Genomic DNA, 23,907 nt, shown 5'->3' with positions numbered 1-23,907 from the left:
TACAACATATAAATAAACAGAAATAAGGCAGATAATAAACACTTAATTAGGTTTTACAAAAATAATCATGGATTCCAATTTAATATCAAGGTTTGTTGAAAAATCAGTGCATCACAATAAATTTCAATTCCTTGTCATTACTTTGTACATTTATACAAATAAATGGATAATATGTTTTATATTAAGGGTACTTAAAAATCAAAACTGACAAAATTGCCTCTTTAAGATCTTTCCATTCATATTGATATCTGATTTAATCTGACCTAAAAATAAGCTTAATTTCTACAGGTTATTTTTGTATGTTTAACTACTTTTTTCCATTTTACCACCATTCACAATTTTGTTTTAAAACTTAAACTAAAATTGTGGCTAAATATGGTTTGAAATAGTCTAGTGGTTTCAAAGAAGAACTTTCAAAGCAAAATGATGGCAACAGCACATAAAAAGGGTCAATTGAGCTAACAATTACCTGATCTGGCCATCCAAATATCGAGAAAGGAAATATTCCTGATGAAAACCATGTATCCAACACATCCTCATCTACAAAAAAGATGTAGAGTGAATTAGTTATGAATTAAAAAATAATATACATTGCATTTGTCGGGGGCAAATACCTGGTCTAACAAGACACAAGATAAACATAAATCTAGAAGCCATAATTAAAACTTTTTTTATCAGTAATTTTTTTAATAGATACATGTAGTTTCTTAAATTTCTTTTGTTTTAACCATAAAACTGTTCTGACAGATAGTAAACCATAGTATATGTCTGTTTTCCATGAAGAATTATGTCAATAATTAAATACCCATTTATTTTCCTTGACAGTATTTAATGCTTTGTAAGTTACTATTAAATTAGTATTTTCTGTACTTGTATTTTGTTCCCTCATACTCTGAATCAAAACATCGAAAAATTATCTTTGTATATTAAAGAAGATCATTCAATATTTATTATACTTCACGTTAAAATGCCATATTTTGATTGGCTAATACGAGGGTGTTAATTTACTCTATTACCCTTCATGGAGACGTTTGATCAAGTGTGTGCTTTATTAAATACGACTCTATCCTATGGCAAATACTCTATTACCCTTCACGGTGACGCTTGATCAAGTGTGCGCTTTATTAAATACGACTCTATCCTATGGCAAATACTCTATTACCCTTCACGGAGACGCTTGATCAAGTGTGCACTTTATTAAATACGGATGGTTGTTATGTACAAGATGTCATAGTTCATTACTTTGAATTTGAAATTTAATCAACAGTAATAACAGAACATTCAGTATAATAAATTAAATAACACATATCTGAGAGGGTGATAGAGCAGATTGTTACCCCTCGAAAAGACATTGTCAACATTGGCTTCGCCTCAGTTGACAATGTTTTCTCAGGGTAACAATCTGCTCTATCACCCTCTCAGCTATGTGTTATTTATATAATGTTAAATCTGAACATCACTTACAAATTGTCGTAACTACAATCCTGTCCCCTTTTCCCCAAATGAGACCTACCGATTTAGACTTATCACCGGGTTTGTACTAAACATAAGCAACACAAGGGTGCCACATGTGGAGCAGGATCTGCTTACCTAACCAGAACTACTTACCATGTTGCAACGATATCTTTTCTCTGTTTGTCTGACCAGAACTACTTACCTTGTTGCAATGATATCTTTTCTCTGTTTATCTGACCAGAACTACTTACCTTGTTGCAATGATATCTTTTCTCTGTTTATCTGACCAGAACTACTTACCTTGTTGCAATGATATCTTTTCTCTGTTTATCTGACCAGAACTACTTACCTTGTTGCAATGATATCTTTTCTCTGTTTGTCTGACCAGAACTACTTACCATGTTGTAATGATATCTTTTCTCTGTTTATCTGACCAGAACTACTTACCTGCTGCAATGATATCTTTTCTCTGTTTATCTGACCAGAACTACTTACCTTGTTGCAATGATATCTTTTCTCTGTTTATCTGACCAGAACTACTTACCTTGTTGCAATGATATCTTTTCTCTGTTTATCTGACCAGAACTACTTACCTTGTTGCAATGATATCTTTTCTACAGCAACACCAAATTTATCTGCAGCTTTCTGTTTAGCTTCCTCTTCTGATCTGGCAACAATCCAGTAATTCTCATCAGTATCCTGCAATTTGTAATACATTATTTTAACATATTTTTTTTCCAACAGCCAATGTGTGTTTTTTCTAATACAGCTGTTAAGGTGTAATACCACCATTGATTTTCCCCTATTAGTCTTTGTTAAATTTGCACTTTTCAAAAAATTGTGCAGAATTTATCTTTGTTTCAAATAAAGAAATACTTGGCATGAGTAAAGATTTATCCTGTCCAGTACTATAGAAAAAATTTCACATAACATTTCATTGCATATAAGAAAATAACCGTCACTGGAAGTTAACCAATCAAATTTCCCCCCTTTTTTAACCTGTGTACAAGCTTTAGTAACCATGTAACCTCAAGTTTCCAAAATATTCTATAGAAACCCCAAATAAAGAAATAATGGTGCTTTGAAATACCCAAGATATATGTTTATGACTCAGAAATGTTTTACTGCAATGAAATGTAGGATCAATTACCTGCAACTGTCAAATTCAAGGGAATATTTTTTTTCGACCTATTTTCGTATGCAACCGGATGTGACGTACTATGATTTGGTGGTATTACACCTAAAGAAGACTTTTTTGTTAAATAAACTGAATGTGACTTTTTTCCTTTGTAATACTGGTTATTTCAAGCATTCCTGTCAAGTTTTGTCATAATCAGTTCAATAGTTTGAGAAAAATCTAGTATAATGTAAGACGACATCTACAGCGATTCGAGCAAAATTTCTTCGAAAAATCCAAACCAAGCCGCATCATGATAGAATATAGTGTGGACCAATAAATGATCAAATATTTATCTCATCTGCCTACAAACAGTTGAATATGATACAAAAGATGACTTTAGGATGATAAATACTACTAATGGACCTCTTTGTCTTCTTTATAAGGTCTCTTTTGGTCCATTTATACCTCTCATTTCCTCAAAATTTCTACTTTTTAGGCCAATAAATAAAAATTTTGGGGTAACTTTCACTCATTTATGATAGAAATGTTATTATAAATGATTAATTGAAGTATTCAAGCTGAATGAACTATCCGTATAAAAGTTTACTGTCTCCAAGGAGGTTTCAATAAGTCCTTACGTAAAAATTAAATTTACGCCGCGTTCCAGAGAGGGACATAAAAAACTTCTTTTTTGGTGAATAATTTGTTGTTACTGCTTTAAAAATAATTTCATTTACTTAAAACTATATATTTATTAAAGTATTTCTTAGGAAAAATTTTCTAGTACAGCAGAATATAAGAAATAAGGAGAAAAAGCTCCCCAAAACTCTAAGTATGGCTTGTTCTGTCAACTAATATTCATGGTAAAGTCCTATTTCAAGGAAATTTTCTCATAAAATGTATTTTGGAGACTCAATCCACTCAGAATATTTCATTATTTGTAATATTTCACTTAAATAGCAAGAAATTTTAACACATGAGAGTACTCACAAGGTCAAAGGTGCATGTACAGCTTCCCATATTAGGTGTAATACCACCATTGATTTTCCCCTATTAGTCTTTGTTAAATTTGCACTTTTCAAAAAATTGTGCAGAATTTATCTTTGTTTCAAATAAAGAAATACTTGGCATGAGTAAAGATTTATCCTGTCCAGTACTATAGAAAAAATTTCACATAACATTTCATTGCATATAAGAAAATAACCGTCACTGGAAGTTAACCAATCAAATTTCCCCCCTTTTTTAACCTGTGTACAAGCTTTAGTAACCATGTAACCTCAAGTTTCCAAAATATTCTATAGAAACCCCAAATAAAGAAATAATGGTGCTTTGAAATACCCAAGATATATGTTTATGACTCAGAAATGTTTTACTGCAATGAAATGTAGGATCAATTACCTGCAACTGTCAAATTCAAGGGAATATTTTTTTTCGACCTATTTTCGTATGCAACCGGATGTGACGTACTATGATTTGGTGGTATTACACCTTAATGACCAATGCATGGAAGCCAACAGAGACAATTGCAATTTTCACTGCTTACAGCTTTTAACAATAATTGATGCCAAATTTGACTAATATTCTCCACTTACTGAAACTGGAGGTTCACTGTGATCATTTAATGTAACAAAGTATGCTCTATACTTACAGAACCTGCAGGTATACTGGGATCATTTATAGTAACAAAGTATGCTGGGATACGATGTCCCCACCATAACTGTCGTGAAATACACCAATCACTGAAAAATACATAAAAATGTCTGTATTACTGAAATCAATTAACACAGTTCATTAAAAGTTGCTACATATCAGTGAATGTAAATCAAGTGTCTTCCACCATCTTAGATTGTAAATAAATGTGGATAGTGTCCACAGATGATGCCCCCACTTGCATATCATATAGTTATAAAGGGACATAACTGAAGAACGGTAAAAGTGACGCTACCCAAATTTGAACTTGATCTGAGTTTTGTGGTAATAAGCACTGTGTGTAAGTCTCATAACATTTGGTTGAGGTTAACTTAAGTAGAGAACAGAAACTAAAAATTCAGCAACTTTTCTATTTGTAAACACGCATAACTCTAGAACGGTTGTGTATAAGTTTTATAACATTTGGTTGAGACAAACTAAAGCTAGAGAACGGAAACGAAAAATTCAGCAATTTTTATGTTTATAAAGGGACATACTCAAGAATGGTAAAAGTGTCGCCCCCAAATTTCGTACTTAATCTGTATTATGTAGTAATAAGCATTGTGTATAAGTTTCATAACATTTGGTTGAGGCAAACTAAAGTTAGAAAACGGAAACAAAACATTTGTACTTGATCTTAGTTTTGTGGTAATGAATATTGTGTATAGGTTTCATAATGTTTGGTTGGGTCAAACTTAAGTTACAGAATGTAAACTAAAAATTTTGCAATCTTTCGATTTATAAAGTGGCATAACTCAATAATGGTTAAAGTGACACTACCCAAATTCAACTTGATCGGTGTTTTATCAGTGGAAGTCAAATTAAACATTGCATTGTATAAAGCATTGATTGTAGTTGATTCGACTATAATCATGGACAAAGGAAGATAACTCCAATTTTAAAAATAACTTGATATTTAGAAGAAAATAAAAACTTAGCAATTTTTCCATTTCTTAAGGGACATAACTCTAGAATGGTTAAAGTGACGCCAACAAAATTCAAACTTAATCTGTGTTTTGTGGTAATAAGCATTGTGTATAAGTTTCATAACATTTGGTTGAGACAAACTAAAGTTAGAAAACGGAAACCAATTTTGGGACGTACGTTCGTACGTACAGACGGACAAGGGTAAAACTTAATGCCCCCTCTGCTACGGCGGGGGCATAAAAAAGCATTCAGGGCCTTTTATAGCTGACTATGTGGTAGGAGTTTTGCTCATTGTTGAAGGCCGTACGGTGACCTAAAGTTGTTAATTTCTGTGTCATTTGGTCTCTTCTGGAAAGTTGACTCATTGGCAATTATACCACATCTTCATATTTTTATATGATATAAACTACAATTTGACAAATTATTGAAAAATTCTATCAATTTTAATTTAGAACCCTTATCTACCAAGATAAAAACAAACAATTCAACTAATTGCAATTAATTCCCCTTTTAAGTATGACATCTTCATTTCTGTAGAAAGGTAAAAACACTAGTTCTTATAAAACAAATATTCTGAGAGTAATGCATGGCAATACAAAGTCCACTACCGGGTAAAAATTCATTATACTGGAACAAAATGCGAACTTGTTCTGTAACTTGTCATGGTGTCAAAAGTAAATACCATGACAATATCTTCAAGCATGACTAAAAACAGTGTGGAAAACTGATTATATGAGTGAATTTTTCAAGTCTAAGGACCATAACTCTGCACAAAATTATTAGACCGAAACAAAAATTTGAACTTGATCTGTAACTTGTCATGATAAAACTACATGTATATACCAATTACCAATCAATATCTTATAAGCATGATGAAAAAAACATTAGATATGATTAATAGTTCTCTAAAATTAGATATGATGTAATACAGTGTGTATCTATTTTCAAATAATAATGAGATATAATTAATAGTTCCAAATATTTTTTTCTTTCATTTGTCACAAACTAATATAGATTTGTAACTTATCTATAAAATGTCAACAACTTTTATCTACACAATGTAATGTATTGAAATATATACATTAATAAAAATAGATTATTATTTAATTAAAGGATTTCTCTTCATAATTTTTTTTTATATATAGCATTCAGAAAGTTAGTTTATACTAAATAACAAACAAACCTGTCAAAAAATTCTTCAAATAATTTAACAAAGAATGTCTTTTAAAAATGAGTTATCTCCCTTTGTACAGAAATATGGTTTAACATAGTACTCTAACATCAGATATGGTCCATAACTCTGGACTAAATCATCAGACCGGAACAAAATTCGAACTTGATCTATAACTTGTCATGATAAAACTATATACCAAATATCAAATCAATATCTTCAAGAACGAAGAAAAAAAGTGTGGAAAGCTGATTTGCCGGACTGACGGATGGACAGACGGACAGTAGGACAGACGGACGGAGTGCAAACCTAAAGTCCCCTTCGACGACTAATAAATACCACAAAGCAGTTCCATGTTACCATGTGTCCAATTGTACAACCCAAAGACTTTTTGATGTCACTCAAAAAGTATAATAGGCACACATATTTTGCCATAACTTAACTTGGAAGTCTTTGAATAAAACAATAGATTATGTATACAAACTACCACACTATTTATCTTATCTATTAATGTTTCTCCATCCTCATTGACAAGTAACATATATATAGCTTAATGATGAAGATACATACCGTGAATTTTCTAGCCATTTGTTCCAAGTCTGTATATGCATTTCTGGAATAATCTTTAGCTCCCCATCTCTAACAACCTGCAATATTTATACACTCATTATTATGCAGAACTTTTCTGATCATTTAATGGTACTTGGGCTTCTATTAAATCTTACAGTATTTTTCAACATGATAAGTATTTTTAATATTGTCTTTTTCTCATTAAATTTCATAAGTCATCCTGAAAATGTGGTTTATATGAAGTGAATCTGAAGGTCAATATTACTATTTAGGAAAAAACGTTTTGTTCCTTTAAAGGGTTGTGAACAACATTTTTTCTGTAAAAAAGGATTGACTTATATAGATTTTTACCATAAAGTACTTTCCTCAGTGTCAACTTTTATAAATCTTGATAATATATTTGCCATCAACATTTTTTTTAAATATTGACCAAAATCAATGTATTTTTCCCAAAAAGTGTCAAAACTACATTCATTGTGATGCAACGATTAAAAAACTACCTGTTTATAATTTTGTATAACCTCAACTTTAAAACAGATTTAAATCAAAAGTTAAAATTTCAGTTAATAGTTAGGCAAAATAAGGCCCTTCTTGCATCCTGTCCTTTATGGTACAGTACAACTCTACATTATAAAGTGCTGGACCAAATATCAAATATTCCTTAATTCAAAAGCTGAGTAATATATAATTAATATTAAAAGCTTATTAATATATAATTAATATTAAAAGCTTATTAATATATAATTAATATTAAAAACATATAGAGGAATGAATTGACAATATCACTGCAGTATACCAACCACTCCAAGAGGGTATAACAACAAATTCATTCATGCTTCTATCTAAAATTGATAGGCATTAAAGATTGATGCCAATAACTAACCTTAACAGCTGCCTCTGACATAACAACCTTAACAGCTGCCTCTGACATAACAACCTTAACAGCTGCCTCTGACATAACTAACCTTAACAGCTGTCAGAGAACTAACCGTAATAGCTGCCTCTGACATAACTAACCTTAACAGCTGCCTCTGACTAACTAACCTTAACAGCTGCCTCTGACATACTCTGCATACTGACATACCACTGAGGCTTCAATAAAGGTTCTATCACATCTTTAGATCGACTGTAAATAAAAAAAAAGTTTTGTCAGAATTACAAAAGTAAAGAATAATTATAATAATGGTTTTTAATTTTTTTTATTTATTTTAATGGTATAGCTCTGGAATGACAAATGTAAATGTTAATCTACTAAAGGACTATGAAATTTTCAGATTGCAAATTTGAAGATCAGCCATTTACTCAATATTCTTAGAATAAAGACCATTTCAATAATCTAATCCAATATTTTTTTTGTTTTATTTTGTGGGTTTTTTCTGCATTATTGATGGTTATATCAATCTAAAAGAGAGTTCATCCAACACACTCCAATAAGGATTGATGGATGGATGGCTGCTTAATGTCCAGTGGCAAATTTAATATGCATATTCAGGACGAGAACATAGTTATGTTATATGAATATTAATTCTACTTTGTACTTGAACGACATGCTGAGCCGGTTTTTTAACGTTCTAACAAGGTAACAGTCCGCAAGAAGACATGTCAACTTTCCCAGACACATTATTTTGACTCCGAGCCAACCAGTCTTTGCTCTTACTCTTTAATTGCGGAGAAGCAGCAAATAACAATTTTAAAGTTTTTGGTCTGACCCAGCCGGGGTTCAAACCCACAACCTCCCACACTTCAGGCGAACACGCTTCCACCATGGCGGTTCACTCCAAAAAGGGGACAATCAAAAGACTATCTGCAGAATATGGCGGACACAGTGAATCCAGTGTTAATCTTGCTATTCAGTACAGAAGACTCTGGCAAATCGGATACCCAAAATGTCAGCAAAAAATATATATCTCATTATCCGATATTTTCAATTAGACAATCAATGTATATTCATTGAATATTCTGCAATAATGAGTTGACCTAATCCTGAGATGTAATTAGCCATGACCACTGCTATATATATAAAAGGGTTCGAGTTATTTTTATCAGATTCATCACTACGATGTTTGTTATGTAATGCTCATATTTTTGTTTTTCAGTTTTTAAATCCTATATTTATTAAAACAAGCATTCTGTGAGTATTGCATGGCAATACATAGTCCCCTACCGGTTAAAAATTCATTGTAATGGAGCAAACCTACCACTAAATTCTTCAAACAATTTACTAAAGAAAAGGAAAAAAATCCAAAATGTCATTTATCTACAATGTCTTTTAAAAACTTTAAAAAAAAATGAGTTAGTTCCCTTTGAACAGAAATCTAGTAATTAATAAGTATTTCATCAAAAATTTAATTCAGAAAGTTAAATAAAATGCTTCACTGATCGCAGCCTGATACGACCGCAGAGGTTGAACCCTGAACAGTTGGTACAAATTTGGACACAATATTCAAGCTTGATACTGTCTGAATTTGGATTGTGATCAAATTTTTGACATAATATAGATTCCTGACACAAAATAAATGTGGTCAAAAATCTTACAAATCTATTGCGCAATACTGTGCAATTGAAGATTTCTTCTTGAAACTTTTCAAAAATTCAAAATTTGAAAAATTTTGAAAAAAAATATGAATCCTCTAAAAAAATTGGAAAAAACATCCCCCAAATTTTTTGAAACCCCCCTTGGAGCAATAATCTCAAAACTTGATCCCAGCCTTTCCTTTGTAGTATGGAACCTTGTAGTACAATTTCAGAGAGATCCATACACATAAACACAAGTTATTGTCTGGAAACTAGAAAAATGCTTGTTTTTGGCCCTTTTTTCCTACATATTTGGGCAATTAACCCCAAACTCAATCCTAGCTTACCCTTTGTGATATGGAACCTTGTGGTACAATGTCAGAGAGATCCATACACTCACACACAAGTTATTGTCTTGAAACTAGAAAAATACTTGTTTTTGGCCCCGTTTTGGCCCTTAATTCCTAAACTGTAGGCCCCATAACCCCTAAAATAAATCCCAACCTTCTACTTGTGGTATTAAACATTGTCGTACAATTTCAAAGCAATCGAAATACTTATACACAAGTTATTATCCTGAAACTAGAAAAATGCTTGTTTTGGGCCCCTTTTGAGCCCCTAATTCCTAAACGGTTGGGACCATCATCCCCAAAATCAATCCCAACCTTCCTTTTATGGTATTGAACCTTCTTAAAATATTTCATAGAGATCCATTCACTTAAACTAAAGTTATTGTCTGGAAACCAATATGTCTTCGGACGACAACTCAGACGACGACATCATACCATTATACGATCCCAAAATTTTTTTTGCGGTCTTATAAAAATGAGTTAATTCCCTTTTGAACAGAAATCTAGTAATTAATAAGTATTTCATCAAAAATTTAATTCTAGGGAAAGGGCTTTAACTGAACAAGGAGAAAAGCTAAAATTTTGAAAATCAAACATGACCTGTAACTTGTCATGATAAAACAATACACCAAATATCAAATCAATATCTTCAAGCATGAAGAAAAAAAGTCTGGAAAACTGATTTGCCGGACTGACGGATGGACAGACGGACAGAGTGCAAACCTAAAGTCCCCTTCGACTTCGTCGGTAGGGGACTAAATAAATCAAATGTCCAGAAATATTTATGTGAATAAATATCTACCATCCATAGTATGTGTCTTTATCTGTTTTATATACGAAGTAATATCCGTATTTACATTTGTATGTGGTAAAATCACAGGTAAGCCAATCGGGCTATAAATAGATTATAGCATGTTCTGTCTCTAAACTGAAATCGAATTTGTTATATATTTTATTTCTTTGAATAATCAAATTTCTTTGAATATCAAAGAAGATAATCATACTTAATAAAAAATATTATTGCATCAAGTTAAAGTTTTCTGAAGACTATTGATGTTTTGGTCATGGTTCTAGAGGCTTCCTCACATTTTGTAAACAAAAGAAAATGGCGTCCATGACATGTGGTCAAACCTACAATGTTACAAAATTATATCTGACAAAAGTCAGATTTCTCTTGGCAAACAGGATATGTATATTGCAATAAATTATTCAGAAGGAGGTACATTCAGTCTAAATTATATTTCTGATTCTGTGAGCACTTAAGAGTTTTATCAAAATTTTCCCAACGTATTTCTCTTGTACCGTATATTTTATAAATAAATTCAAATTGCATGTTAAGGGCATCTAATTCGCATTACATTTTTTGTACAAAGGAAGACAATGAATAAAGACAACACTTTATTAAGAAATAGTTCCTTTTATTAATTAAAAACAAAATTTTCTTGTCTGCAAGATTGTAATTGCGTAACTTCCAGGTCCGTTTCCTGTCAGAAAAATATTGAAAATATCCGATTGTGCATGGTTTTGAACAAAATTTCCTGAATATTCTTATCTTATTTGCTGATATATTCTTTTATCCGATATTGGATTATATGATAAAATTAACATTAAACGTTTAGGGAAGGGTTTGGTGTTTTGAAATAATATTACAATAGCCTATGTATTCGTTTAGCTGATATCCGATTAGGTGGAGTCTACTTGATAAAAAATGACACTGACCTGCAGATTGGAACAACCATAGGGTTATCTTTTGTTTCTTTGTAAAAACCCTTGTCTTTTAGAGCTTTCAACACAGCTTTCCTAGCTTCAAATCTTTTCATTCCCTGAAGACAACAAATTGTGTAAATCTTATAGCTTTTTGTTAGCAAAGAAATGTATAACTCTTAACTTTGGTTTGTAATCTCCAATAACTACTGTAAATTCAGAAATTATTGCGTGCATTTATTATTGCGATTTTTCAAGAATGGACAAAAATGCGCGTTTTATTATTGCAATTTCGAAAAAAGTGCAAACAGGTCTATATTTCAGTTATCAGAATGCAAGTTCTTGTTATTGCGATACTCATCCCGTCGCATTATTCGCATTAATAAAAACATATCAATAATTTCTGAATTTACAGTAACATAAGAATGACATGAGGTGATTTATGCTGTAATGAAAAAAATAGCTACAAAAAAATTAGAAGTAAAACAAATGCTCCTTGAACAGCAAAACACTACCCAAGACAAAATAATTAAAGCCAGCCTTTCTAATTCACAGCAAATTGAACCTAATTCTCTTGACACCTTTTTGTTTTATCATTTGAGACAATTTAAGTACCATATCTGTGCAAATGTAAATTAAAGAACCTTAGTGAGCGCGCTCACATACCCCACGTCCCCATATTGTCACTGGAGAAATAAAATAACTGTAAGAAAAAAAAATTGTATAAGAAAAAAATAATTGAATCATAATTTCCTGTCGATATGCACATCTACATAGTATGTCCTTATTATCTACAAAGTTTCATGAAATTCTGTTGTGTGGTTTAAGAGGAGTTGCAATGACAAACTCTTGCAGAAGTATATTGAAGCAAATAAGTTCAAAGGGGCGTAACTCCTAGAAAAAAATTGAATCATAATTTCCTGTCGATATGCACATCGACATAGTATGTCCTTATTATCTAAAAAGGTTTCATGAAATTCTGTTTAGTGGTTTCGGAGGAGTTGCAATGACAAACCGTTGTAGTAGTATATTGAAGCAAATAAGTTCAAAGGGGCGTAACTCCTGGGAAAAAAACTGAATCGTAATTTCTGTCGATATGCACATCTACGTAGTATGTCCTTATTATCTGAAAAGGTTTCATGAAATTCTGTTGTGTGGTTTGAGAGGAGTTGCGATGACAAAAGGTTGCAGTAGTATATTGGGCAAATAAGTTCAAAGGGGCATAACTCCTGGAAAAAAATTGAATCGTAATTTCCTGTCGATATGCACATCTACGTAGTATGTCCTTATTATCTGAAAAGGTTTCATGAAATTCTGTTGTGTGGTTTGAGAGGAGTTGCCATGACAAGAAACAGGACTGACGGACGGACAGACGGAAGGACAGACGGACTTGTCAAAAACATTATACCCTCCACAACTCGTTGCATGGGGTATAATAAGAGTTTTTAAATTTCGTACATCCAAAACTCTTTTCTTGTTTTAAAAATGATCTTACATACCTGAATATGTGAAGAGCTATATAACCAAAAGGGACAGTAAATTGCCAAATTCATCTATAAAGGCTGATTAGCCCTGAGACGTGGGACATAATTTATTTATTTATAAACAGAGAAGTTAAGAATAGTATGTTATAAATCATATCAGTATTGCAGCACCATTTACGACTTGAAACTCTTACTAAACCAACATGTTTAAACCCGCCACATTCTGTATGTATATGCCTGTCCCAAGTCAGGAGCCTGTAATTCAGTGGTTGTCGTTTGTTTATGTGTTACATATTTGTTTTTCGTTCATTTTTTGTACATAAATTAGGCCGTTAGTTTTCTCGTTTGAATTGTTTTACATTGTCATTTCGGGGCCTTTTATAGCTGACTTTGCGGTATGGGCTTTGCTCATTGTTGAAGGCCGTACGGTGACCAATAGTTGTTAATTTCTGTGTCATTTGGTCACTTGTTGAGAGTTGTCTCATTGGCAATCATACCACATCTTCTTTTTTATATCTTCATTAAAGTAAGTATATACAGTATCAAGAGTCAAAATTGTTAACAAGATAACCAATGTTCATCATCTGACTTTTATGTTTATGGTCATCTTAATAATCATATCTTATAACAGGACTTAAAATCAGAAAAATAAAACATGACATAAAACTACACATAGGGATCTTTTACAACTACAGGTACCATTTTTTTTTTAAATTTTGCTAAGAATGACCAAGTCACAAAATCTGAGAAAAAAAAGGAAAAAACCTAAAGCAATAGCGAAATCAAAGGTGCACAACTATTGCATAACAATTGTGCAATCTTTCTGGTTTCAACACTTTAGGAGGATACATTACACAAAATAGGTACTGTATTTCATAAATTTTGCTGAAAAAATGAAAATGATTCAGCTCCCAAGTTTGAAACTAATTCCCCTTAATTAAAGGAGGCAAAATTACAAAGTTATAATACATATAATATAATGTTCCACAAGAGAAACATAATTTTACAAACAGAGAAAATCAAAGCTGACCTGTATTTCATATAAGAATTTGAAAAGCTAAAAGCCATGTGTACATACACTAAATTCTCCACAATCAGCAGATATATTCCCTTCATCATCAATCATTGTAATGAATGGTAAATTGTGTCGTTTTCCACACTCGTAATCATTCTGATCGTGAGCAGGTGTAATCTTCACAGCACCTAAAATTGAAGAAATAACTTTTTAATAAATTCAGTCAGACAATAAATTTATTTTTTTAACACAAGAAAATCGAAAGATAATGTAACTATTCATCAAGAACTTGAGAACAATGTGATATTATTGAGAGAAAAATTTACAGGAAATAATGACAAGCATTACAAAAGTTTACTGTTTATCACTGACTTCAGTTTTCATTTAAACTGTCCTACCCGGTATATGAATCAAGAGTCAAATTAGATTTGTTGTAATAGATGTGATCAATATACTCTAAGTCATAATTTAATTGGGTTTGAAATTATCCTCAGTATTAGGAAATGTAACAAGATCTTGATGTTTTCTAAGATAACTTCCATTAGAAAAATCCACTGCTGTCTTGAATTCATTAACTTAAGAAATCAATAAAAATATGTCATATATACATAATTGAACTTCATACTGGTTTCATTTTTAATTCCTGATGAGTTATACACTTTTTAACTTGATAAAATATGTATGCTGTAGTTTTTGTAAACGCCAAAATCTTATGCCCAACAATTAATAAAATTGACAATGAATTTTGGTGAACTAAAGACCAGAAAATAGAATATACCAGACTGTTCTTACATAAAATATTGTATATGATAAATCCATAAATACAAATTGTTAAAAAAATTGAAACAAACAAATCATATAAACCACACATTTAATTTTTCTCCACCTCACTGTACAACGTACCTGTACCAAACTCTATATCAACAAAGTCATCACAAATTATTGGCATACGACGATCAACAAATGGATGTTTGACAAATTTTCCATGCAGGTGTGAATATCTCTTGTCTTCTGGATGGACAGCTACAGCAGTATCACCTAACATGGTCTCTATACGTGTAGTGGCCACAACAAGTTCTTGATCTGAGTATATAGTTACAACGTGTAAGGTTAACATAAAACATAACACACATATAAAACAGATTTTGTATCAGTGATGATTCAGGGCAATTCTGCATATTCATTGGTATTTTATATCAGCAATTCAAAACTATTAAAATAAATTTATAGATTTATAGACAGTGTTATGGTTTTCACTTACTCAGAGATTCAGCATACCACATGATTTAACATTGTACAGTGAAGACTATTTGTAATGCTTTTTAGAATTTCATGTTGAACATGCACTTTCTCCTATTTTATTTTTTTTGGCAGAAGGTCACAGAAATCTAATTTTGAACAAATGTTTTGCTTAGGCTAAAAAAAGTTGCTAGTCCAATTTATAAGTATTTCATTAAAATAAGCAGATGCCTTATTTTTTACATAACTAGCAATGTCATATTTTTAAAAAGTGTCATAAGGCAGATAAATTATCCAGTTGAGAAAACAATTCCTGTAATATTTCAATGTTTTTAAACATTACTGAGTGTTCAATATTAAATAATTTCATTAAAAAAATGGAGAATGTGTCCATTAGACACAGATGATGCCCCCTCTTGCATATAAAGTTATAAAGGGACAAAAGAAAGTGACTAGAGAACTGTAAAAATGACACCATCCAAATTCGAACTCAATCTGTGTTTTATGGCAAAAAGATAAGTTTCATAACATTTGGTGGAGGCAAACTAAAGTTACAGAACGGAAACGAAAAATTCAGCAATTTTTTCATTTATAAAGGGGCATAACTCTAGAATGGTAAAAGTGACGCCACCCAAATTCCAACTTGATCTGTGTTTTTGTGGTAATAAGCATTGTGTACAAGTTTCATAACATTTGGTTAAGGCAAAAACTAAAACTTAAGTTAGAGAACGGAAACTAAGTTGGGGATGTACAGACGGACAAGGGCAACACTTAATGCCCCTCCACTGCGGCCATTTGGTAAACTATGAAATTCTTGAATACTTGTGATGCAATACCTGTAAATTAATCAATACTTTCATTCACATATATAGTTACATTTGTTTGTACATTCAGTAACATTTCAAAGACTTTCAGAGGTTGTATAAATGAGATCTGTATAATACTTTAGTGACTTTTTAGCAGCCCTTTTGTTTAATAAAAACAAGACTGGTATTGTACAATTTCAAACCCAGCCCCACTTTTAGTGTACAATAGTTTACAGTTTTTTCAAGTATAAACACTATGAAATTTCAAGCTGACCAGTATGATAAACTACTTCTCTCTTCCCTTTTATTAACTGTATAATTCTTATTTAATTATTTCCCTCATATTATCAGTGTTTAGACTGGAGGGCTGGAAGGATTTCTCCATAATCTTTTATGCACTTTTCCTAACAAAACTGTAGATGAACTCAAATTGACCCTTTTTAAAATTTAGTTCTATCCCTGAATCGGCCTAACAAACTATAACAGCATAAAGTGAGAAAAAATCTTGAACTGAGAGCACTTATTGCTTGCTATGGTCCTTAAAAGTGTTTAAAACAAACAGGCAATGGCTATTTAGAAAAAATAATGCACTTTTATCTAGATTAGCAAATATTTGATTATGAATATTTTTTTGAGAGGCGCATTACTGATGCCAGAGTTTTCTTTGGTATTTATATCAAAAGCTATCTTTTACAGACTGACTATATCTGATTCCATATTACCTGAATCTTCAACAGGGTAGGCAAAAGACACCAGTACACCAAACTCAACTTTGTCTTTATACCCTGGAACTGGTAAAAATGTTCGACCAGTTAATTCTTTCTTATCCACCTGAAAAAATAAAGGACTAATGATTTGTCTAATCCCAGGCCATAATCTTGCCGGCGAAATGACGATTTAAGTCGCCAAAGAATTTTGAAAATCGCTAAATCTCGCCGGCCGACTGACTTCATAGCGAAGTCAAATCGCTATCAAAATCGGTAAAAGGGAGACAACTTGTGATTGACAAGTCTCACAGTTAAAAAAAATGGCGGCTGACAAGGAAAATCGAGATTTTCGAAACGACCCAGGATTATACTGTAAACGATCAAATTAAATAAATACAACGGCGACTTTGAACATCCTCGGATATAACTTTCAAAACTGTTGAAACGGAAAACTGACCGTCTGTTTAAGTTATCGTTTTACGATGATTTTCATCTGAGGATGTTGCGTAATCACTCAGCTGATTTGTTTTATTTTTATTACCTACACGAGTCGATCAATTTTGCTATTCGGTAGGTAAAGGGTGGGAATTAACGGTAGATTTATTATATTCATTGAATAAAAATTGAAATATAAAAGGTAGAAAGACAGCTGATAGATAATGTGATTGCAAACGTACGACACTCGACCAGATTGTGATCAGCAGTGGATTTTTTCTCATGACCACTCCGTTGATATGGATGATATTTTTAAAAAATGATAGAAATTAGCTCTTTATCGGACAATTAACTTGAGATTGAAAGATATATTCATTTATAGACTTACAATCTTTAACGATAATCTCAATTTACTACAACTAACATAAATGTCCTGGAAATTCAATAATGTTTTACAAAACAATGACAAGTGGTGTTATAAATTAAATTCCCAGTCATGTGAAATTCATCATATTTTTCTGGAGTTTTAAAAATAAATTGAGGCAGATGCACATGAATTCAATGCATCATAATCTTGATAATATTACTAGGCTACTCCCTCATGTCCCAATCAACAAATTTTATTTAGAACACATTATGGTATCAATAAATAAATAACAACTATGTATTGTCTAAACCTTTTTATTAAGAACTTTCTATATAAACATTGTGTACAATACCATATGAAAAAACTGCAAGTACATCTTTTATTGAATATAAAACAATTTCCTTAGTGATAAGCTTGAAAACACGATGCAACCGAAACGGTAATGGAATCTCACTTCTCCAAGAAGTTGACCACTTCTCCCTTCTCTCTCATGGAAGGAGAAGTCACTTCTCCCTCTTCAAAATCCTAGATTAGGCCCTGTAATCCATAATTTGAACAACAGGAATCCTTATATTCACCATAACAAACATATAAAAATATTCACCTTATACAGTTATATCATTACTGCAGATAATTCCCATTCAAAACAATTGTTTTTGCTATCATGTACAGATATTTATCTGCCTAGCTTATTGCAATTCATTGGATTTTACAATCATGTACATCAGATTTTGATCAGTTTTACATATTTCATCTGTAGTATCAATAGCCTTTAATAAGGTGTAAGGGTGGTATATACACAAGACAGATTTATTATGACCTTCTGAATTCAGATTAGCATTTTTAAAGAAAACTTTTTTATGAGTCTGACATCCTATTATAATGATGTCTTACACTTTGGTTATTTTGTTATATTATGGTACATATAGCTTAATTACTACTGAAGTTTTCCTCTAATACCGATAACATCATCCTCAATTACAGGAGTGTGCATGTGGTTCCATAAATAGGTGTAGTCTATAATTGAGGTTTGAATCACAAAGGATTTTCTACTCTTTATATCACAATGTAACTAATATGAGCAGAATGGCCCTTCCTTGTACAGACTTAACAAAAAATTATGCTATCTCACAGATCATGAAGAATCATTTCTAAAATTTAATAACATGTCTATTTTTATTTTACTTTTCGCAATGATTAAGGACAGAACAGAGGCAGAAAACGAGAAATCTGCATGATTTCCTTGTTTGAATTGTTTCACATTTGTCATATCAAGGCCCTTTATAGCTTTAATATTATTAGTATGGGTTTTGCTCTATTGTTTTAGGCTGAACAGTGACATATAGTTATTAACTTATACATCTTTTGATCTCTGGTGGAAAGTTGTCTCATTGGCAATCATACCACATATTTTTATTTTTATAGTGTATACCAGTAAACAATTAACTGTGTTACCTCTATATCCGATATGGCAGATTTAAGTGTACAGGACCAGTTCACAAGTCTAACAGATCTGTAGATCAACTTCTTTTCGTGTAATCTAATGAAAGCCTCCTTCACAGCTTGGCACAATTTCTGTTTAAAAATTACATATCATTAAGTTACTAGCAAAGCTTGATCACTATAGAGAATTTACATCCTTAGCAGGTATATATATTTTAACTTTGACACAAATGCAATGGACTATTAAACATTTATCACTGGCAGGACATAATTCTTATCAGAAAGAGCATCTGTATCAACCTTTACTGTGGTTATCACAGAAACTATATTTACTTGGAAATTGCTACACTATACAAATATGTACTGAACATTTTTACTGCTTTAAATATTTATTCTCAACTAATTTTAATCCAATGAACGAAAAATAAAACTTTATAAACTTGATACGGATGCCCATACCCCAAATTTGAAACCGTAAGATGTAGAAATACTTGATATGTGATGAGCTATATGATCATAGAACATAAAAAGAATAGCAAAATCAATCTCAAGTCAATTGCTAAATTGTTTAGCAGTTACTTTTTTCTTCAGGATAAAGAAAGTTATGGTTTCAAAAGCAGCTGTAGCACATTCTAAATTATCATGTATCTTCATTTATCAAAACAGCCATTGATTGGAATAATAAAATAGATGGACATGACTTTGTAAATGAAAAGAGTGGTGGTTGATTATTATTTTTTTCTATAACCAAGTCTGTACAGAGCATAACAAGGCATTACATTCATTATTTATAAGTCTTCTAATTTGGCTATCTATGTCTTTGTATACATCTTAGTGTTTTTTGTCAAATTAAGGAATGATAATATGGTTGACTATATCAAATTGTTTCACAGCTTGGCTAATCTCAGATATTTAGATGCTGACATGTAAATATTTATATGTTAGGGACCATTATATATGGTGATCGCTTAAGGTCTATTCTCGCTTAACTGCATTGTTGGGTTGCTGTCTCTTCAAAGGATATCCACATTTATTTTTATCCTTGATAATTGGTTCTTATAAAATAAAACTTACAGGATCCATGGTAAAACAAGCTCTGTCCCAATCATAAGAGCCTCCTAATTTCTTTAACTGGTGATATATTCTGTCTCCTTTCCTGTTCAAAGATTCATAACAAACTATTAAATAATAAAATGTCTGCCTCTTCATGTATAGCTTTGTCTTGAATAAACATAAAATGCTACTTTCACTTTGTCAATTGATGTTAACAGTAAACAACTATCAATCAGGTATACATGTACTTGGAAAAGTTTGGAAAAGAAAATTTATACATTCAAACATGGAAAATCTTAAGTAAATACAATTTTGTTTCTTAATTATTTTCTTTGTACACTATTACATTTTAGTACTTTAAATATTAGATAACTGTAATTCAAAAGTTTTCAATTCTCAAGCAGTTTTTTAACTATAGAGATGTCGTAATAATGAAGATGATAAACTACTGAACTTTAGCAAGCACCTGACATTAAACAGACAATCCCTATAATGGCGTCCATACCATCATACCAGAGCAGATTGACTGCAACTTGCCAATCTTACAATACTTAAATTTATACCTACAGCTTTTTAGATCAAGTCCCTCCTGACAATAAATTAAGGAAAATACTGTATTAAATATCTTACTCATTTTTCCAATTCCACACTTGTTCAACAAATTTTTCTCTTCCAAGTTCATGTCGACTTATTTTCTTCTCCCTCATTAGTTTTTTCTCCACAACAACTTGTGTTGCTATACCAGCATGATCACAGCCAGGGTTCCACAAAACAATCTTACCATGCATTCTGTGCCTACAATATTTATCTAAATATTGAGTTTTTTTAATTGGCAATCATACCATATCTTATTTTTTGATTTCCTGATTATTTTTTTTTTGGCAGCATAATCATGATAATGCACAAAATATGTATAGTACCTGACATAAAACATTCAAAATCAGTGATACCAGTAACAAGTTCAATAAAGAGCTGCACCATGAATGCTTGATACGCCCGTCGCTTTTTCAACGAATAAAGTTCCATTACTCCTCAATGTCATATCAAAAATTTATAAAAAAAAAACTAAACGGAGCTTATTTTAATTGATATAAACCAGTCACCAAAGTTTCAAGTTTTTTTGGTTATTTGGTCTTTGATAGTTGCTTTTATAAACAAGAGATGAAATTTAGACCTTTTATATGTTTTATAGACACCTGTCTACTGTTGGTCTGCAGGGTATCTGTTGGCGGTCGCCATTTTTACATTTTGCCAAAAAACATATAATAGTGGCGATTTTAAATCATAAATGGCGTAAGAATTGGAGAAAGAAATAAAATGGTTCGAATTCGTTCACTCCCCCCCCTCATTTCTTTTATTCATATTACAAAATTGTGCATAGTAATAAGTCAGTGATACTGTCAACTACCAGAATATTGGGGGAAAAAAATTTAAATAGACAGACAGTAGCAGCATACCAACATTTTACTATCAGCGGTTTTTATCACAAACAGGTTTTTCTCACTTTTATTCATGTCATTGTAAAAGCAATCAAGAGCCATAACTCCTGTTGGCAAGAGTGAAAATTGTCAAATCTTGACTTCCATTTTGTCTGAGAACAATTTACCAATCAATCAATCAATCAAGGACCATAATCCCTGAAAGGCAGAGATGAAATTGCAAAGGAGGTGGTTCAATAACTTATCATTATCTGAAAGTTTTTAACTGCAATAATGTTATGATAATTTGATGAAAACATATGTTAAAATGTCTACCGGTAATTGTTTCAGTTAAAAAAAAAGATTTTTTTACCAATAACATCACTAATATCAAGTATCAATATTAATTGGGTATCATGCATTGAATATTTGAAATTCAATCATTGATTGGCAGTCAATATGTGTGTCTTTCAAGCAAAGGACTACTGTAACACCAGGGGTTTCATTGGATGTGCCAGTTTATAGAGAAACTGAATTCATATCTAACTAAATATAGACAAGATTTTTTATACCATTGGTTTCTTACATGTCAAAGTTCTCAGAAAAGTCATCTTAATTGCAATCTAAAATTTAAACTTTATCTTTTAACAAATACTCTTGTCAAAAAGATGTGCAAAACTTGAACAAATGTCAAACTTACCATCTAGTAATAGCATCTTCAACAGCATTTGTAAGAGCATGACCTAAATGTAATGATCCAGTAACATTAGGTGGAGGTATTACCATCACAAATTTATCTTCATATGCTACGTTGGTAAAATCTCTTCCCTGCATTAAACAGAACACATCAATCTTAAACTAGAGGCTTCCAGGAGCCTGAATGGCTCACCTTGTCAAAATATGCAATATTAAAATCATTAAAAAGAATGACAGCAATCCCTCACACATATACTAAGATTTCATAAGGTTTGATCCTGATGCACTTGGAGAATTTATTCATTTTTTAAAGTACCTCATTAAAGGAAAATAGTACAAATAAGAAATGAGTTGATGATTTCTATAACTTTAATTTCTTGTAGATATTGTCTTCTGATCATTTTTGCTGTTAACAGTTTCTTTTTATCAATTACAGTTTTCATGATAAATGCAGACACTGCTAAAATTGGTAAAAAATTGTCATTTAGGGCATACCTGGTCACCCGCAAGATCAGATCGAGAAACTTCTGTGAAGACAGACATAAATATCAGAATCCTTAAAATCAGTACGACACCCATGCATGAGTTTATATTCTCCTGTATCAGAAGTATTGCCCTGTATGACCTGCATTTGAAACCTACGACTTTTTATTCAACTTAAGAATGTAAACAATTGGCTGCCAAACCATTACAATAATACATGTACTAGATGAGTTGTTTTAACCATTACAATAATACATGTACTAGATGAGTTGTTTTAACCATTACAATAACACATGTACTAGATGAGTTGTTTTAACCATTACAATAATACATGTACTAGATGAGTTGTTTTAACCATTACAATAACACATGTACTAGATGAGTTGTTTTAACCATTACAATAATACATGTACTAGATGAGTTGTTTTAACCATTACAATAACACATGACATGTACTAGATGAGTTGTTTTAACCATTACAATAACACATGACATGTACTAGATGAGTTGTTTTAACCATTACAATAACACATGACATGTACTAGATGAGTTGTTTTAACCATTACAATAACACATGACATGTACTAGATGAGTTGTTTTAACCATTACAATAACACATGACATGTACTAGATGAGTTGTTTTAACCATTACAATAACACATGACATGTACTAGATGAGTTGTTTTAACCATTACAATAACACATGACATGTACTAGATGAGTTGTTTTAACCATTACAATAACACATGACATGTACTAGATGAGTTGTTTTAACCATTACAATAACACATGACATGTACTAGATGAGTTGTTTTAATGAACTATTTCTGATCACTGTACAACACATAACATTTATGAGCTTAATCAATTTTTTTTAATTATTTAAGGAATGACTGTAATATTTTTTCTGTCTATGAAGAAATTACATAAAAAATGTGGTGCACACAGAATAACCTGCAAAGCGGGTTATTTAAAAGTGTGCACCACATTTTTTAGGTTATTTCGAATAGACAGAAAAAATATTAAAGTCAGTCTTTATAATTTAATTCTAAATTCCATTTTTAAGGAGTAAATCATAAATAAAACATTGATGACGTCACGGTCATATGACTAAATTATGTCTATGAGCTGATAGACAAAAAACTTTCAGCCAATTAGAAGACGTGTTACATCCAAAATTAAATTATTCCATATTAGACTGATCATGTTGGTAGATTGACAGTTAACATTTAGATACAGTCTGGGGTTAAAGTATTCTAGA

The 23,907-nt window shown here is 31.5% G+C and overlaps 1 protein-coding gene across 1 annotated transcript in view; it reads right to left on the bottom strand.

Moving 5' to 3' along the window:
• The window catches only part of LOC127730767 (valine--tRNA ligase-like), a 38,632-nt gene that overhangs the window by 10,827 nt on the left and 3,898 nt on the right, over positions 1 to 23,907 (bottom strand). Inside the window, exons 4-16 of the mRNA XM_052239313.1 lie at positions 22,168 to 22,295; positions 20,680 to 20,844; positions 20,071 to 20,152; positions 19,009 to 19,128; positions 16,767 to 16,875; positions 14,903 to 15,082; positions 14,063 to 14,187; positions 11,516 to 11,619; positions 7,977 to 8,058; positions 6,933 to 7,009; positions 4,224 to 4,314; positions 2,049 to 2,154; positions 470 to 540 (exon numbers count right to left, since the gene is read on the bottom strand). Of these exons, the coding sequence (XP_052095273.1) occupies positions 470 to 540; positions 2,049 to 2,154; positions 4,224 to 4,314; positions 6,933 to 7,009; positions 7,977 to 8,058; positions 11,516 to 11,619; positions 14,063 to 14,187; positions 14,903 to 15,082; positions 16,767 to 16,875; positions 19,009 to 19,128; positions 20,071 to 20,152; positions 20,680 to 20,844; positions 22,168 to 22,295 (1,440 nt within the window). The remainder of the gene's footprint in view (positions 1 to 469; positions 541 to 2,048; positions 2,155 to 4,223; positions 4,315 to 6,932; positions 7,010 to 7,976; positions 8,059 to 11,515; positions 11,620 to 14,062; positions 14,188 to 14,902; positions 15,083 to 16,766; positions 16,876 to 19,008; positions 19,129 to 20,070; positions 20,153 to 20,679; positions 20,845 to 22,167; positions 22,296 to 23,907) is intronic.

This window comes from Mytilus californianus, unplaced genomic scaffold, assembly GCF_021869535.1.
Source record: "Mytilus californianus isolate M0D057914Y unplaced genomic scaffold, xbMytCali1.0.p SCAF_2, whole genome shotgun sequence".
Lineage (NCBI taxonomy): Eukaryota > Metazoa > Mollusca > Bivalvia > Mytilida > Mytilidae > Mytilus > Mytilus californianus.
The sequence above is the reverse complement of the archived record's forward strand: the minus strand, read 5'-3'. Positions and strand labels throughout refer to the sequence as shown.